The sequence below is a fragment of the Chiroxiphia lanceolata genome, chromosome 3 (genome assembly GCF_009829145.1).
Source record: "Chiroxiphia lanceolata isolate bChiLan1 chromosome 3, bChiLan1.pri, whole genome shotgun sequence".
NCBI classification, from domain to species: Eukaryota; Metazoa; Chordata; class Aves; order Passeriformes; family Pipridae; genus Chiroxiphia; species Chiroxiphia lanceolata.
The window spans coordinates 1,403,589-1,421,442 of NC_045639.1; the positions used below are offsets into that span (position 1 = coordinate 1,403,589).

General features: G+C 48.7%; 1 protein-coding gene across 7 annotated transcripts in view; it reads left to right on the top strand.

The window, feature by feature from the left end:
- Positions 1–17,854, top strand: part of SPTBN1 (spectrin beta, non-erythrocytic 1) — a 115,563-nt gene that overhangs the window by 66,748 nt on the left and 30,961 nt on the right. For all 7 annotated transcript variants that reach the window (XM_032682299.1, XM_032682301.1, XM_032682307.1 and 4 more), the window contains 15 exons: positions 1,000–1,151; positions 5,182–5,355; positions 5,913–6,004; positions 6,598–6,678; positions 7,397–7,512; positions 8,359–8,471; positions 9,109–9,296; positions 10,540–10,657; positions 11,487–11,645; positions 12,674–12,976; positions 13,752–13,905; positions 14,562–15,432; positions 15,563–15,697; positions 16,295–17,051; positions 17,298–17,500. In XM_032682299.1, coding sequence (XP_032538190.1) covers positions 1,000–1,151; positions 5,182–5,355; positions 5,913–6,004; positions 6,598–6,678; positions 7,397–7,512; positions 8,359–8,471; positions 9,109–9,296; positions 10,540–10,657; positions 11,487–11,645; positions 12,674–12,976; positions 13,752–13,905; positions 14,562–15,432; positions 15,563–15,697; positions 16,295–17,051; positions 17,298–17,500 — 3,616 coding nt within the window. The remainder of the gene's footprint in view (positions 1–999; positions 1,152–5,181; positions 5,356–5,912; positions 6,005–6,597; positions 6,679–7,396; positions 7,513–8,358; positions 8,472–9,108; positions 9,297–10,539; positions 10,658–11,486; positions 11,646–12,673; positions 12,977–13,751; positions 13,906–14,561; positions 15,433–15,562; positions 15,698–16,294; positions 17,052–17,297; positions 17,501–17,854) is intronic.

Below are 17,854 nucleotides of genomic sequence, written 5' to 3' on the forward strand. Positions count from 1 at the left end.
TGGCTGTGCTGAGATCATGGCCCCACCATGCCATGCTTTTGGGAAGGGGGCACATCCTTCCTTTGGAAGGAAAGCATCCACCAAAACCTGTCAGATCTGCTCTGACATGGGTGTTTTCTCTGTTTCAAGCAATGTACTCAGAGCTTTCAGAGCTGGAGACGTGTTGCATTGTGGTTTAGGATTCACCTGTCTCCATGTCCTGTTCCTGCACATGCCAGTGACTGATGGAGGCTTGGAATCATCTCTGTTTGGGAAAGCAGAGCACTTCCATTCATATGTCTAGCTGTGGATTCCAGAGCCTGAGCACCTGTGTTTTGACAAATGCGGTCTGTAGTAGTTCCCAGCTCAGTGAAATGACTTTTGGCTGACAGGGAAGGGCTTCATCCAAAGCCCTTGGCAAAAGAATTTAACCACGGAGATGTATAATGCTTCTGTCTGAGAGTTCTGGGCTTGGCAGATGGCTGGGTAGGAGTTTGTGAATTAATGTGGACTGCAGCGAGCCTGTGCAGTGAGGGAGCTCTCAGCCAATGTTTTCCTGTATAAACAGTTGTGAAAGACTGGGAAGGGAAGGTGGAAAGAATCCATTTTTCTATGGCTTTAAATTAATGCAAGTCCCCGTCAGGCATGCAGTTATGGAAAAGTTCATCTTGACATTGTGTAAATACAGTTACCAGTGTTGACTCTGCAAATAAATATTGTCATGAGGAGGGAAAAAACCAGGGGGAAGCTTTGGTCTCTGCTCTCTTTTGTACCTGTCTTAATCCAAAGTGACTTGTGGTATCTGGGGGATCCGTTGTGGGTTTGTTTGCACATTGCAGAGCAGGTGAACTCAGCAGGTGAGGAAAGATGGGTTTCCAGTAGAAAGTCTGAATTTCACCAATGATTCTCCCAAGAAGACAAGCCACACCTTTCATTTAATATGAGTTGTTTGAACATCACATCCTCACGTAGCTCCATGAGCTGTGATTCACTGGGAGTAACGTTGTGTTTCCCCCACAGATGAACGTGAGGCAGTTCAGAAGAAGACCTTCACCAAGTGGGTGAACTCCCACTTGGCACGTGTGTCCTGCCGGATTACAGACCTGTACACTGACCTTCGGGATGGAAGGATGCTCATCAAACTGCTGGAAGTTCTCTCAGGAGAGAGACTTGTGAGTGTCTGTTCGTGTCCATTGTGGGTTTTGGTTTGGGGTGGGCTTTTGGTGAGTCCTTGGCTCCACTCGAGTGCAGTGAAACCGAGTACTGAGGGTTCAGCACTGCAAATGGCTTTTTACACTTGAAAGGAGAAAAAAGAGCTCTGTTGCTTCAGCTGGATCCAGACACCATTAAAATATCTTGCTACTGGTTTTGGTGGGAATCAAAGGCAGTCTTCTTCAAAGGTTCCTTGCTGGTAAGCTGCTGAGTGCTTCCAGCAGCAGGTTCCCTGCTCCCCAGTCTGACAGGCACAGAGCACTGGATTGTGCTCAGAGATAGGGCTTGGGCTCTCTTTGGTTAGGGGGATGTCTAAAATGAATTGAAATACATGGGTGAAACTCTTCCTTTGGGTGTGCTCAGACACCCCTGGTACCAGCACAGGGGAGTGGTGAGTGAGAAAGGCCCTGGAGTGCAGACTGGGTGTCAGGGAACAGCAGGGGATCTGTTTTTCCCTCAGTTCCTGAAATGATGGCCGTGCTCTTAACTGCCTAATTTACTGCAATCTTTTCAAAGAAATACAGGTCTGTAGCTAAGACCCAGGGCTACGTGGGGCTGCAGCTGTGTAATCACTTGTCATCAAGCTCTCCTATTAGTGGAGCTCCATGGCTTAAGACTCTGCTTAATGAGTTGAACATATGGCCAGTGTAGTGTGTGCGTGGTGAGGCAAGAGAGGAGCTTTCTGAGTGCATCTGTGAGGGCCAGGCAGCTCTGGGGGCACAGACGTGCCTGTGTGGGTGAAGGTAACTCCTGGGTTTGCCAGCTGCAGTGTGCTCCAAGCCCTTGCTCTCTCCAGGCCGTTCCCTCAGCCAGGTGTTGGGTTTGACGTGCTCCCTGCAGGCAGCAGGTGTTTGCTACAGGGATAACCTAGACCAATGTGCCCCACGAGGGGAGGGTTGGGGCAGCAGCTGTGCCAGCTCTGCTGAGGTGTCCCTGCCTGCCTGCAGGCTCTGCCTGGCAGTGGCACAGAGGAAGCTCAGAGCAGTCCTGGCACTGTGGTGGCACCATTCATTGGCATTTGTCACTCCAGCTTTTGGGAAGTGCAGACCAGAGTGGGGAGGGGGCACTTGCACCATGGTTTGCTGTCATGCTGGCAGCTGCCACACCAGCACAAATTCCCTTTGCAGCGTCCTTATCTGGGGCTGGAGGACAGCAGGCTCTGTTTGAACAGGACATTCCACCACACCTTCCTCTGCAATGCACTGAACCTTGAGACAATTACACACACCACAAGTATTCCAGGAGGATCGGCACAGCAGCTACTTGCTGATGTTCTTCACTCTTTTGGAATTTATTTTAGTGGGTATTGCTTAAGTTCTGACATCTCCACGGCCACCGAGAGAAATCTAAAGGCAGAAAGCCTAAAACGCAGAAAGCTTAAAATCAAGAAACGTTAAATGCTAAGAAAGCAGAAACTAGCCTACATAAGTATTTTAATATGGTGTGTTAACTGGTGCTGTGGAACAAACAGGAGTTGCTTCCTCACTTTTGAAACTGGGATTCAGATTCTGGAGCTGGAATCATATTCCTGTGGAGCACTCTGGGATTTAGGATGCTGATCAGAAAAGCAGGGCTGCTCTTTGCTTTCTCCAAGACCTCCAGCCTCAACCCCGCATTTTTCAAAAGCTGTTGTGATTCTTGTTGATGAAAACCCAGAGCCTTGGGGGTGTGTTGGGGAAACTCAAAGTGAGAGCATCCAGTAAGGACAACACCTGCATCTTCTTGATTTTGCTAAGCTTGATTCCTAATCTTAGTGTTTAGCCCAGACCTTACTACACAAGGTCCTCTGTGCAGCACAGTATTTGGGAAGAAGCTGATGGCATGCCATGGTCTCTCTGAGCACAGTGGGGAAGGATCCAGCTTGCATGAAAGGACAGCTGTGATTTGGTTTGCACACACTGTTCACCAGCTTCTCCCAGACAGAAAAATAAAGCTGGGAATTGTTTTCAGCATAAGATTAAGCATTTAGCTCAGTTTCTTCCATAACTAAATAAAGGATTAATAAATTCCTTACAATTCCTGGATGCTCAAAGGTCAAACCATTTAAGCACATTCTCTGTAGTGAGTTCTGTCACATTTTCCCTTGGAAAGGGGAAGGGGTTTGATGTAAAACCAGTTTTCCTGTAATGTGTGTGTGCAGACTGGGTTTAGGTGCCTCCTTTCCCTCTGCTCAGTACCTGGAGCTGTGCAGCCCAGTAACTGCACAAGTTATGTCTCGCTGTCTCGTCCCGAGGCTGTGCAGGGCAGTGTGGCAAGCACAGCCACACCTTGCACAAACCAGACTCAGACGCCTCTTCCTCTAAATAAAACTTGTCTTGTGAGTGGCCCTGGCCCTGCCACCGCGGTGCTGGCGCTCCTGAGGGCACGGGGGGGAGCTGCTCAAGCCGTTTTCTTTCTGCTCAGCGGTGTGAGCGTTAGAGGCAGTGCAGCTCCTGCCTCTGGAGCTGAGGAAGGCCGTGTTAAGGCAGGGACAGGCTCAGGTGTGCCACCGCTGCTGGGAACTGGCCACAGGCACAGTCCTTGCTGAGGGCTGGGCACGTCCTCGTGAGGGTGAGCCCGCCTGCCGAGCCGCTCCCGGCTCCGGGCGTGGCACGGGGCTGGGGTGAGCCCTGGGTGCAGCCAGGCCTCCGCCCTCCCTCCCGCCTGCAACAGCCTCCCTACCTGCCTTTTGCAAGGTGCAGTCAGAGCTGCGGTCCAGCTTATCCCACTGCGGGTGATGGGTGGTGCAGTGAGAGGCTGGATGCGGATGGGCCCTGCAGGAGGAGGGATCTCTGGCTGCCTCAGTCCTGCTGCTGGGCCCTGTGCTGGCAGTGTGGGCGTGGGTGGTGTGTGCACATCCAGTCGAGGCCTCTTTGCAGGGACGTTCATACCCCAAAGCAGTGGCAGCTCCTGGGAATTGTCGCCCTTGCTGGGAGCTGTGGGTGACTCTCTCTGCCCCGGGAGGGCTGGCTGAGGTGAAGCTCAAACCACCACAATGGCCTCAGGGTTGATGTGTCCCAAAGGGCATCTCTGTGGCAAGTGTTCCCTCTGCACCATCCCTGGGGCACGGGCTGTGTTTCTAGGGGCTGTTCCATGGCTGTGGCTCAAAGTCTTCCCTTCAGTGCAGGCTGGGGGTGAGGATTGTGCCTGGGCTATTTCCATGGCCGGTTAATTACTTTCACTGCAGAAAACAAGGAAATTATGCTGATTAGTTGTTTGGCTGAGTACCTTTGGTGACATCCCAGTAAGCACTGAACAGGCTCTTCAGCTGTAATCCTCATCTGCAGAACAAAGTGCCTTTAATTTTATTCAGGTTTGCAGCAGATTTCTGCAGGCTGTTAATATATTCACTGCTTTTTTCAGTTGCACTGGGCCTTCATGAAATTGTGTTATGTTGGTGTAGCTGATTTTTTAATTAGCATTTTTACTTTTTTCTTCCTATAAAGAAAGTTTTTGGAATAAATCTCTGTTATTTTTTTACTATTTATCCTATTTACTGACCAAAAAAAAAAAAAAAGCCAATGCCACTTCTTGCTTGAGAGGTTTTATTGAGTAACTTATTGTTCAAACCTGAGCTGCCTTTTTTTAGAGGGTGCATCTGTATTTCAGAGCCTTCATTACCAATTCCCCCTATTTGCCAGTTACCAGCTGATTTATATCTTTATCTTTGCAGAATCTTCTCTTTTAGTGTGGAAGAACTTGTGCTTGGGAAAATGTGACAGGTGTGGCACGATGTGAACAGAATAATTTCTCTTCCAGCTAGTGAGGGAATATCCCAGACAAGGAAAGATGAGGGAAATAAGAGGGCAAAATCCTCTGAAAGGCAAATGAAACTGGTGCCATGTGTTGGCTTTTCCACCATGGGTTTGACTCGTGCTGCCATTATCCTGGTGCAAAGGGGCTGGAAGATGCAAGGAGCCGTTTTGTCCCTGGAATTTGAAGGACAAATGCAAACAGTGTTGCTGGCTGGAAGTGCAGAACATGGTGTTTATGTTTCCTTTTTCCTTCCAGCCTAAACCAACTAAAGGAAGGATGCGCATCCACTGCCTGGAGAACGTGGATAAAGCCCTCCAGTTCCTGAAAGAGCAAAGAGTGCACCTAGAAAACATGGGATCTCATGATATTGTGGATGGGAATCACAGGCTGACTCTGGGCCTTATTTGGACCATTATCCTGAGGTTCCAGGTAAGGCTGTGTGCATGCACACACACACACCTGGCTGTGCTTTCCAGCCTCGTTAGGAACACTCCAGGAAGGAGCAGAGTGCACCCAGCTGCTCCCTCAGGATGGGGTGGGAAGTGTTTGAGTACCTCGGGATAAATTAGTCCTTGTGGAGCTGCTGATGTGCAGTGGGAGTTTCCTGTGTGCAAAGGCACGTGGCTTTATTTCTAAATCCCTAATAAACATGAAGCTCCAGTCACAGGCCTCTTCCCTGGACCCACCTCCATGGGGTTATCTATACCCTGGCTGACTTGGCACTGGTAGGATTAAGGAATTGCTTTAGTGCCCCAGCTGAAAGCTGACATCTCTTGTTTTCCAGCATATTGGTCTTTGCCCACAGTTAAAAAAGGCTGGAAAGTCCTTTTGCAGAAAGAATAATAAATCCATATGCTAAATATATAATTTATAATAAATAGCATACTAATAAATATTTAATAACGTTAACTTTGGTGTTTCTCAGTGTTCTTTTCATCTCATGTGTTCTCTCAGAGAAATATTGAAAACTTCTATGTTCATTTTAGATCCAGGATATCAGTGTTGAAACTGAGGACAACAAAGAGAAGAAATCTGCTAAAGATGCTTTGCTTTTGTGGTGCCAGATGAAAACAGCTGGGTGAGTGTGGATTAAGTGATTATTTCCAAAGCTCTTACAGCATTTTGAGTTTTCGTTGAAATAATTTTAAATGGGCAAACAAATATCTCTCCTTAAGTGGATTCAACCAAGAGAAGTGAATTGATGTTTCTAAGTTAGAAATTCTGAATTTCTGATATTAGTGCTGAGAGATAAACATACAAATCTGATAATCCATGAGTATATATAGTAATATGCTGACTTTTTCACCCTATTCTGAAGAAATAATGATGCTTCAGATGTTTGCCACCAACTTTTCCCTCTTCCCATATATATGGGAATATTTCTCTGACAGTATCCTTCTTGAAAATTTAAATATCCATTTGTAGGAATTCACTGTGTTTCTTCCATTGAACCTGGATGTCCCTGTGTTGATATGGGACACTCCAGCATTATTCAAGTGGTACTTCATCTTCTTCTTCCAAGAACTCTCGTGAAGGTGATTTATGAGCAGCCTGAAATTTTTGGAGACGTGCAAAATAGCCAGCTCAGCAACCCAGTGATGTTTGCTGTGTATCCCCTGCTGCAGTGGGGCTGTTGTACTGATCACACTCTCCTGGTTTTTGTTCTGCCAGGTACCCCAACGTCAACATCCACAACTTCACAACGAGCTGGAGGGACGGGATGGCTTTCAATGCACTGATACACAAGCACAGGTACGTGGGGTGAGGGTCTGCCCTGGCTTTGCAGCTTGAGCTTCAAATCCCTGAAGAGGAGGAAGCTGAGGAATTGCTGAGAGTTCTACAGCAACTTGCCTTGCTTTGGGCTTTACAGCCCTTGTGGTCACTGTGAGCTCAGCTGGGCAGCAGCTTCTCACATCACAAGTCAAAACAGGTTGTGTTTGGTTTCAGGAGAATAAATTACACCCGTGATTATTCGGGTTTGGTTTGGTTCTTGTACCTTAGTGAGGAACCCGTGACCAGCTCTGGTTGCCTAGAATTTGGGGTGGGAGGGGGAAACCACACACACAGAGCAGCCTGGAGGGGAAGGGAATCCCTGCACAAGGATGGCAGGTGTGGTGCTGTGCTGGCATGGCTGGGGATGGTGCCCATGGCAAGCTGAGGCGGAGTGATCCGGACGGCTCTCACGCTACCATGGCCAGGAGGAGACACTCGTGACCACAACTTAGTTCTTTCCTCTCCAGAGTGACCTCCCCTGCTGTTTAGCTCTCCTCTGTTCCTTCCCATGGCTGGGTCCTGCCGTGCCATGTGCTGGGCATTGCTCCATTCCTTTCACACTGCCCTGCAAATGCACAGGGCTGAGGGGCATGTGAAAGCTTGGCCGGGTTTCTGGGGGTTGGACATGTTAGTTAGTTCATTTGAGGGTGGCTGCACTGTGCTTTGGGAAATCTAAAGAATTTTCCATCCTGTCTAGGCCTGATCTGATTGATTTTGACAAGCTGAAGAAATCAAATGCACACTACAATCTGCAGAATGCTTTTAACCTTGCGGAGCAACACCTTGGTCTTACCAAGCTCCTGGACCCCGAGGGTAAGAACTGCTGCAGTTTCAGCACTTCAGGGCTCTTTGTGGGCTCTTTTCTCCCACCCCTCCTTGTCAGAGCACATCTCTGTGATAGCTTTTTGTGCTCCAGAGCAGCTGGGTGCTGCTGACTCACCTGGTGATCCAGCCAGGGAGGGAGGGAGGGAATGCAGGGTGTCTTCTGCAGAAAACTGAGCAGCAGGAGCACAAGAGCCCTTAATCCTGGCCATGTATCCCTGAAATCATTCCAGTCAGGGGCGTCCCTCTGGTCTGCTCTGAGAAGCAGAGGAGTCTCAGCCCCTGCTTTCATGACAGTGTGTGCTCAGTGCTGGGACAAGCACCTTTCCTGTCACAGGGCACAGGTCGTGTGTTCGGGCGACTTTCTTCTTGCCTGTTTCCCAGGGCCTCAGATTTGCTACAGGAGAGGAAATATTTTGTTTTCCATCTGTATCTCTTGGATTTGCCTGGACAGACAAACCATTAGGTTTGAATTCCTGTCTCCAAATGCTGACAGAGCACTGAAGTTCTCAATTAACAGTAGTCCTGTCAACTCACACAGGCACCAGAGGAGTAATTTGGCCGTGCCCAAGCTGTGGCACAGTCTGACCATAGGGCCCAAAGGCCCCGTGCCTTAGCCCCAGTCCACACTAACCCACAGGGATAAATCTGCACTTAGTGACAGAATTCAGTCCTGTCCAGAACCAGTCCAAAGCTGCTCAGTTTATTTCTGATGAGGAGACAAACCTGATGCTGACCCATCTCTTACTGCCCAACGCCTCCTTGGTGCACTGTGAGCTCTGTTGGTGTAACCCCTGCACCCTCAGCACGCTGACATAACTCTTGTTTGGTTTGCAGATATCAGTGTTGATCACCCTGATGAAAAGTCAATCATCACCTATGTGGTGACCTATTACCACTACTTCTCCAAGATGAAAGCTTTAGCTGTTGAAGGAAAACGTATCGGCAAGGTTTGCAAGTTTAAATTATAAATTGTTGCAAAGCAGGCAAAATATTGCTGAGGTTTTTTGGATGTTAGTTTTTGAGGAGTCCACTCCCTGGTAGTTTTTAGTTTTGCTTTTGAGCATGTTTTGAGTGTTAAATAATCCCACATGACTGTGAGGACTAGTTAATTTCCAGCTGCCTCACATTAGAAAACACTTGGCTGGTGTTTTATTTTTGCTTGTTAATTTTGCGTCGATGCTGCTTTTCCTTTCTCATTAACTGCTCCTCACCTTCTGGGTCCTCTGTCCCTTCTGGAGCCCAGAGAAGTCCCTCATTTCAAACACGTGCAGTCCCTCTGTGCCCTTTGGCAATGTTGCCCCTACCCTTCCAGCTGGCAGAGTGACCATGAACCCTTTTTAAGCTCTGCTCCGCTGTTGCCGTGGGATCACGGGAATTCACTGCTGCAAAGTGCTCCCATTCCTCAGGGATGCCGGCCCCCCATGGCACTCTGATTCAGAACCTGGGTCTCCCAGCAGCCTCCTTGATGTGGCTGGTGGGATGTGAGTGCTCAAGGAGCGCTGCCCTGGGGACTCACTGCCCTGGGGACTCACTGCCCTGGGGACTCACTGCCCTGGGGCCTCACGGGGTGTTGTGCTCCTGCAGGTGCTCGACAACGCCATCGAAACGGAGAAGATGATCGAGAAGTACGAGTCGCTGGCCTCTGACCTGCTGGAGTGGATCGAGCAGACCATCATCATCCTCAACAACCGCAAGTTCGCCAACTCCCTGGTGGGGGTGCAGCAGCAGCTGCAGGCCTTCAACACCTACCGCACCGTGGAGAAACCGCCCAAGTCAGTCTGGGCCCGGCCTGGGCCGAGCTCAGCGCTTGTCGGGTTTAGTCAGCCGTGGGTTTCTTTGCAAACAAACACACCCCAGTCACCCTCGTGGTGCTGAAGGGTTTATTTTCTGATCGGTGCTCACTGATGGTACTCAGGGCCTGTTGGCTTTGTGCTGCTCAGTGTGCAGGCACTGACAACAGCGAGGAGAAAAGTGTGTCTCCTGCAGGAACTGGGAGTCCTGGAAGCTGTCCCTGCCCTCAGATGCCTGTCTTATCACATGAGTGGCAATAGCACAGTGTGGCAGTACAGTAATATCACCACTCGTGCTTTTAATAGCAGTGTGTGATACCAATACAGTGCTATTAAAAGATCCCCACTGCTTATCCAAAATCAAGGGGAAGCATGTCTGGCTTTGTAAAACAGCCCTGCTTACTAAAACTGATACAAACAAAACTGCAACTTATTTTGAGAAAGCTTCTTTTAGCATCATGATATCAGATCTATTTATTTTTGTCTAATATAAGTTCTAATGGATAATAATCACAACCCAAAACATGACAGAGTATCCAGACGTCTTCTAAAATTGCAGAGTATTCCCTAGTGCTTATGGAGTTTGTTTATTTCCCAGGCGTACAACTCAGGGAAAACAGTGGGAAGAGTTTAGTGACTGCAGTGGGCTTTAAATAAAACTTCCATTTCTTGTGTTGATGGAGTGAACTAGGACAAGGCATGTACTAGAACAAATAAAATGCAGTTTTCTGTCCCCCAAGGGGGTTTAAATCCAAACACTCAGACAACTGACTTCTGTGGGGTTGCTTTTGCTGTCTGACCCAAGTGGCTCCAGGGGAAGTGTGGGCTATTTCCATTGCTTCCAGCTTCCACAGAAGATGGAGGTGTTTATCTGAATGCTCCACTCATCATGTCAACATTTTAAAGAAGCTCTTTATTACAGTTTATTATGGTTGACTGTATTCAGTATATTATAGAAGTGCTTCTCTGTGAGGGTGGGGAGGCCCTGGCACAGGTTGCCCAGAGAAGCTGTGGCTGCCCCTGGATCCCTGGAAGTGTCCAGGGCCAGGTTGGAGCAACCTGGGCTAGTGGAAGGTGTCCCTGCCCATGGCAGGGGGTGGCACTGGATGGGCTTTAAGGTCTCTTCCCACCCAAAGCATTCTGTGACTCCGTGTTTCTATGATTACAGTTTAGTAGCAATGAAAGCTTGATTTGTAACTCAATTCTCTTGCAAAACTTTGTTTAGATTTACGGAAAAAGGAAACCTGGAAGTGCTGCTTTTTACCATCCAAAGCAAAATGAGAGCCAACAATCAGAAAGTGTACATGCCAAGGGAGGGCAAACTCATCTCTGACATTAACAAGGTAACCCGAGCCAGGCTCTCCTGGGGGACTCAGGGTTTTGTTGTTTTCTGTGGCCTCATCCAGGGAGCAGCAGCCTGCACAGCTCTCCTGGTTGCAGGAGGAGTGCCCAAAATACTTGTGTTTCAGGCAGTTTCACATCTGTTCGGATTTAGAAGATTTAGTTTGTGTTTAATTGAGGGTATTTTTACTGTCTCTGTAAGAAGATCTGAAAGGTGATTAGCTGACTTCCCACATGCTTCTAAGAGTTCTGATTTCTGTAATATCTCTGTCGTGCGTGTGAATAACATCTGGCTTTGGGGGAAAAAAGGACTCGTAAGCACCAAAAATAACCGAATTCTGCAGCTGGTTTTTTTTTCCAAAGTGGATGTAATAAAGAACAACAATTGTATGTTGATTTTAGAGGTGAGAGGCCATAAATCTCTAATTCCCATTTCCTAAAGGAGGAAGATAGAATCTGCTTGTTTGGCAGTGGTGCTCAGGAGATTTTATTTTTTTTAAACAAATGCTTTCTTACACATTCAAGCCAGTGGTTTGCTCAGGCAAGGAAAGAACCAGAGAAAATGCATCTGAGATAAACAACTCTTACAGCCCTCGCTCAGAAAATGACTGACTAAATTGAGAACAGATTGAAGTCATGTGCTTATATGAGCAAACAAGGTGTTTTGTAGCCAGAGCAAACCAGATTTATTGGCTTATAACTTAATGAGCCAGTTTGGTGAAAGTTGCCTGTGGTGACTTCAGTCCTGGTTCCATGCAAAAGAGCTGGGATTTATCATAACTTAGAAGAATGTGTGTTTAGAAGACGCGTGTTTTTTCCCCACGTCTCCAGGCCTGGGAAAGACTGGAAAAAGCTGAACATGAAAGAGAACTGGCACTGCGAAATGAGCTCATCAGACAAGAGAAACTGGAACAACTGGCACGGAGATTCGATCGCAAGGCAGCCATGAGGGAGACCTGGCTGAGCGAGAACCAGCGCCTCGTGTCCCAGGTGCTGCTCTCAGGGATTCCGGGGGACTAATTACAGGAATTAGAGGACACAGTTCTTGCAAAGAGAACATTTTCTCCCCTGTGCCCCCATATTTGACTGAATCTACATATGTGTGTGTTTGTTTCTGGTGTTTAGATAGTGCATATGTGTGTGTACTGTAGGTCCTCTCTCTGATGCATTAGGGATACCCCTTCCCTGGATCTATCAGTGTACTATAGGTCCTGTCTTTAATGCACTGGGGATACCCCTTCCCTGGATCTATCAGTGTACTATAGGTCCTGTCTTTAATGCACTGGGGATACCCCTTCCCTGGATCTATCAGTGTACTGTAGGTCCTGTCTTTAATGCACTGGGGATACCCCTTCCCTGGATCTATCAGTGTACTGTAGGTCCTGTCTTTAATGCACTGGGGATACCCCTTCCCTGGATCTATCAGTGTACTGTAGGTCCTGTCTTTAATGCACTGGGGATACCCCTTCCCTGGATCTATCAGTGTACTATAGGTCCTGTCTTTAATGCACTGAGGATACACCTTCCCTGGATCTATCAGTGTACTGTAGGTCCTGTCTTTAATGCATTGGGGATACCCCTTCCCTGGATCTATCAGTGTACTGTAGGTCCTGTCTTTAATGCACTGAGGATACACCTTCCCTGAATCTATCAGCCTGTGCTCAGGAGATTTGAGGAGGAAATAACTACTCACAGTCAAGATTTTCTTTATCTGAGCGTTTTGGTGAATTCAGTGAAATTAGCCCAGGAATTAATTGAATTTTTTAATATCCAAAACCCCAGCCTAATCCTGATGGCCACGTGATTCTTTCTCAGGCAGTGACTGATATCTCTGATTTTATCAGTGGCTCTCTGTTATCAGAGGTGCCTCTTGTTTTATTAAAGACTTCTTGGGCCATTTTGAGATGCCAGCTTTGCTCACGGGTGCATTGTGCACAGTCAGCACTGCTGTCAGGGGTTGAGCAGTGGGGCTTCTCTCCTCAGCAGCCATCCCTGAAGAGGTGCCTCTGTCTTTGCAGGACAACTTTGGCTTCGACCTGCCGGCGGTCGAGGCTGCCACCAAGAAGCACGAGGCCATCGAGACGGACATCGCGGCCTACGAGGAGCGCGTCCAGGCCGTGGTGGCCGTGGCCAAGGAGCTGGAGACAGAGAACTACCACGACATCAAGCGCATCACTGCCAGGAAGGACAATGTCATCCGGCTCTGGGAGTACCTCCTGGAGCTGCTCCGCGCGCGCAGGCAGCGGCTCGAGATGAACCTCGGCCTGCAGAAGATTTTCCAGGAAATGCTGTACATTATGGACTGGATGGACGAGATGAAGGTGGGTGGGACCCGTTGGAGCACATACACCAAATATTGTCCAGAGGTGGATGTGTCCTGTTTGGTCAAGCTTTAAGATTCATTTTGCCCCTCTGGTTTCATAGACAAACACAGAAGATCCAAATTCCTTCCTAAGAAACAAATTCCTTGTGATGATTTGTTAAAAATAAAGATTAAAAACAAGTAAGGAAAAAGAACAACTTCACTCCTATAAAAAGCCACTTTCCATCTTCAGGCCTGTCTCATAAGGGCCACAGGCTTTGGTCACAGTGCCTGGGTAAAGAGGACAGGTTTGGTGAAAGGGAATTAAATCATCTCTCTTCATCACAATTTACATGGGGAACAAGTCACCTCTTCACCTCTGTGCTTTAAAAAGCATGAATTTCTTCCTGTCTGTTCTCGTGGGATTTGGGAAGGGAAAGGACCGTGACTTGTCCATCAGCCAGCAGAACTTGGAAGCTGTTGGAGGAAAGAAAGCTGTGTGTAGCTCAGTGGGAGCCCACAGCACCTGGGCCCAGTGCTGCTCCTTGGTCCTGCTGAGCTAACTCAGCCTCTCATCATTCCAGACTTAAAACTCATTAAAGAGCAGGCAACTTCTTCATGGTTGCCAGTGATTTAAAAAATATTGGCCCAAATTCCTATCAGCCTTGTCTCTCTACATTTGGAATTGACGTCTTTAATGCACCAACAGAGAACAGTGTCGTGCCTGGAGTCAGGAAGAAACAAACACCTTAAGGCCTTCAACCCATTTCACTTGTCCTTTACATTTTGATCAGGTGCTTCTGCTGTCCCAAGACTACGGCAAACATTTGCTGGGAGTTGAAGATCTGCTGCAGAAACATGCTCTGGTGGAGGCTGACATTGCCATCCAGGCTGAGAGAGTGAGAGGGGTCAATGCCTCTGCTCAGAAGTTTGCCACCGATGGAGAAGGTAACCAGCAGCCACACGCCCTTCTGTGTGTTAATTACCTGTGAGATTAGCTGCAGGGCTCATTAGCTCTGCAGGATAGGTTGGGTGAAATTCCCCCCTGGAATTGGAGAATCCAGCTTCAGTAGTTCCCGCTGTACTTCCCATGTCAATGATTCATTGGCCCAGGAACCTGCTCAGGAGCTGAGTGTGGCCTGGTGCTTTGATGGCATGTCACCCTCCTCAGCAGCTGCCCTGGCTTTGTAGAGGTCACCGGAGTTCCCCGTTCTGTGTTCCTGATGCAAACAACACAGGTTGTTGGGCCCAGTCTGATAGTGTCCCAGTTTATGCCAAAAGGAAGCAATTCCCTAGGAATTGTCACTGAGTAGAGGAAATGGCGTCCATTTTGTGCGGTTGTGTGTGAAGCTGGTATAAATCTGAACTCGGTGAATTTTGGTTTGGGTTTTTTGTCTTTAGGCAAAGAACAGTATTTTCTGATCTGTACTGTTGTGTGGTGGAGCTTGAGCAGCTCACACTCCCTTTCAGGAGACTAACCATGGATTCTTTGGCCTACACTTTGTAGCTGGAACAAGCGGGAATTCCGGACTCCACGTGTGCCCCAGCTGTGGGTTTGGCAGCGAGCGAGCCCGGGTTGTAACGTGTGCTCTCTGTCCGAGCAGGGTACAAGCCGTGTGACCCGCAGGTGATCCGGGACCGCGTGGCACACATGGAGTTCTGCTACCAGGAGCTGTGCCAGCTCGCGGCCGAGCGCCGGGCACGCCTCGAGGAGTCCCGGCGCCTCTGGAAGTTCTTCTGGGAAATGGCCGAGGAGGAGGGTTGGATCAGGGAGAAGGAGCAGATCCTGTCGTCTGATGACTACGGGAAGGATCTCACCAGCGTGGTCCGACTCCTGAGCAAACATAAGGCGTTTGAGGATGAGATGAGTGGCCGCAGTGGCCACTTCCAGCAGGCGATAAAAGAAGGTGAAGACATGATCGCGGAAGAGCACTTTGGGTCTGAGAAAATCAGAGAAAGAATTAAGGATATCCGGGAGCAGTGGGCCAACCTGGAGCAGTTATCTGCCATTAGGAAGAAGCGCCTGGAGGAAGCCTCCCTGCTTCACCAGTTCCAGGCTGACGCTGACGACATCGATGCGTGGATGTTGGACATCCTCAAAATTGTGTCCAGCAACGATGTTGGCCACGACGAGTACTCCACTCAGTCCTTGGTCAAGAAGCACAAGGATGTGGCTGAGGAGATTGCCAGCTACCGGCCCACCATCGACTCGCTGCACGAGCAGGCCAAGGCCCTGCCGCAGGAACACGCCGGATCCCCGGATGTGCAGGGAAGGTTGACCGGAATCGAGGAGAGATACAAAGAGGTCGCTGAGCTCACTCGACTGCGTAAGCAGGCCCTGCAGGACACCCTGGCTCTTTATAAGATGTTCAGTGAGGCAGACGCTTGTGAGCTTTGGATTGACGAGAAGGAGAAGTGGCTGAATAACATGCAGATTCCAGAGAAGCTGGAGGACCTGGAAGTGATCCAGCACAGGTGAGAGTGCCTTCACCGGGAAGTTAGGGAAATATGGGTGGAAGTTTTTTTTACAGCAGCTTGCCTGTGGCTCAGATTCCCTAATGGCTGTGGGATGTTTTGTTTGTTTGTTTGTTTTCCCCGACTCCAGGTTTGAGAGCTTGGAACCAGAAATGAACAACCAGGCGTCCCGCGTGGCCGTCGTGAACCAGATCGCCAGGCAGCTGATGCACAGCGGCCACCCCGGCGAGAAGATCAAAGCACAGCAAGATAAACTCAACACCAGGTGAGCCGAGGCCTCGTGCTCAGGAACATGACACTGCCTGGAACAAGTATGGAGGCGTCATTTGGGTTTCTAACACGTGTTTTTTAAGATACACTGATACCGGAGTGTCTTCGAGGTGGGCCCTAAGTGCTTCAAAAGGAAGGAGCTGTGCCTTTCAAACATTTGATTAACAGATGGGGTTTTGCTCTTGACTTAATCAGGCCCTGAGTGTGTCAGTGCCTTGATTTGAGAGCTGGGAATTGACTGGAATGATTATGAAAATAAAGAAACCGATATAGGTTTGTGTAAACTCACTCAGTTTTTCGCTTCACAGTAAACCAAGAGAGTGCATTTAGTGTGAGAAATCGATGTAACTGGCAATTTTTCACTTGAGGAGAAATGACACTCAGTGTGCTGGTACTTGTCACATGCTAATATTCACTATAGCTTGGTTAATGGTTGCTTTGCTAAAAATACTGATGCTGTGGGAAGGACTGGGAAAGCCATGAGTAGCTGGGTTACACTTACCCAGCTGAGGGGAGCAACTGCTCACTGAGCAATGTTGCCGTAGCCCTTCCCCACAAGTCTCATTTTCTCTGCTCTTCTCACACGTTTCAGGTGGAGCCAGTTCAGAGAGCTGGTGGATAGGAAGAAGGATGCTCTGCTCTCTGCTCTGAGCATCCAGAACTACCATCTCGAATGTAATGAAACCAAATCCTGGATCAGGGAAAAGACCAAAGTGATCGAGTCCACCCAGGACCTGGGTAACGACCTGGCGGGAGTGATGGCCCTGCAGAGGAAGCTGACGGGCATGGAGCGGGACCTGGTGGCCATCGAGGCCAAGCTCAGCGACCTGCAGAAGGAGGCGGAGAAGCTGGAGTCGGAGCACCCCGACCAGGCACAGGCCATCCTCTCCCGGCTGGCAGAAATCAATGATGTGTGGGAGGAGATGAAGACCACCCTGAAGAACCGGGAGGAGTCCCTGGGAGAGGCGAGCAAGCTGCAGCAGTTCCTGAGGGACCTGGATGACTTCCAGTCGTGGCTCTCCAGGACACAGACTGCCATCGCGTCCGAAGACATGCCCAACACCCTGACAGAGGCCGAGAAGCTGCTCACCCAGCACGAGAACATAAAGAATGAGATCAACAACTACGAGGAAGATTATCAGAAGATGAGGGACATGGGGGAGATGGTGACACAGGGGCAAACTGATGCTCAGTACATGTTCCTACGTCAGCGCCTGCAAGCCTTGGACACTGGATGGAATGAGCTCCACAAGATGTGGGAGAACAGGCAGAATCTCCTTTCCCAGTCTCATGCCTACCAGCTGTTTCTCAGAGACACCAAGCAAGCAGAAGCCTTTCTTAATAACCAGGCAAGTGGTCAAGATATACCTGACTTAATTCATATAGGTTGGCACTGTATACTGTAAGCAATTAGCAGACAAAATCATTTGGCAGGAGAGCCACAAATAGATAAATTGCCTTTTTTTTAACTGCATTTTACTTGGAACAGTTCTTGGGAGATGTTTGTTGGGAGATGAGCGGTGAGTCTGTTGTTGCAGCAGCAGCACAACCTGAGTGTAACCCTTTTCCCTCTCTGGTCTCTGCTGTAATCCCAGGAGTACGTTCTGGCACACACAGAGATGCCCACCACCTTGGAAGGAGCAGAGGCTGCCATTAAAAAGCAGGAGGATTTCATGACTACGATGGATGCCAACGAGGAGAAGATCAATGCGGTTGTGGAGACTGGCAGGAGGCTCGTTAGTGATGGGAATATTAACTCTGATAAAATCCAGGAGAAAGTGGACTCTATTGATGACAGGTAAGGTCAGAACAATGGCACAATGTAGCTGTTGGTAACTGAATTCTGTTCTCTGAGAGATGCCCTTTTGCCAGGATCCAAAGGCAAAGGAACAGCTTAGAAAATGTCTCTTGCAGACTATTTCTTTTGTCCTGTGCAAAAAATAGGAACTGCCATGTTTCAAAAACGTGCCAGGCTAATCTTAATGAAATAATACCTCTCCCACTTCCTAGAGGCTTGCTGGGTAATGAGCTCCTGCCCAGGATTCAGCTGTTTGAGGGGTGCCATGTAATTCTGGAGTAAGAGCAGGCTTGGTGGTGTGGTGGGAGCTGTAGCAGTAACTGTGTCTGGTTCCACAAGCCTTGGTTTTCTCTT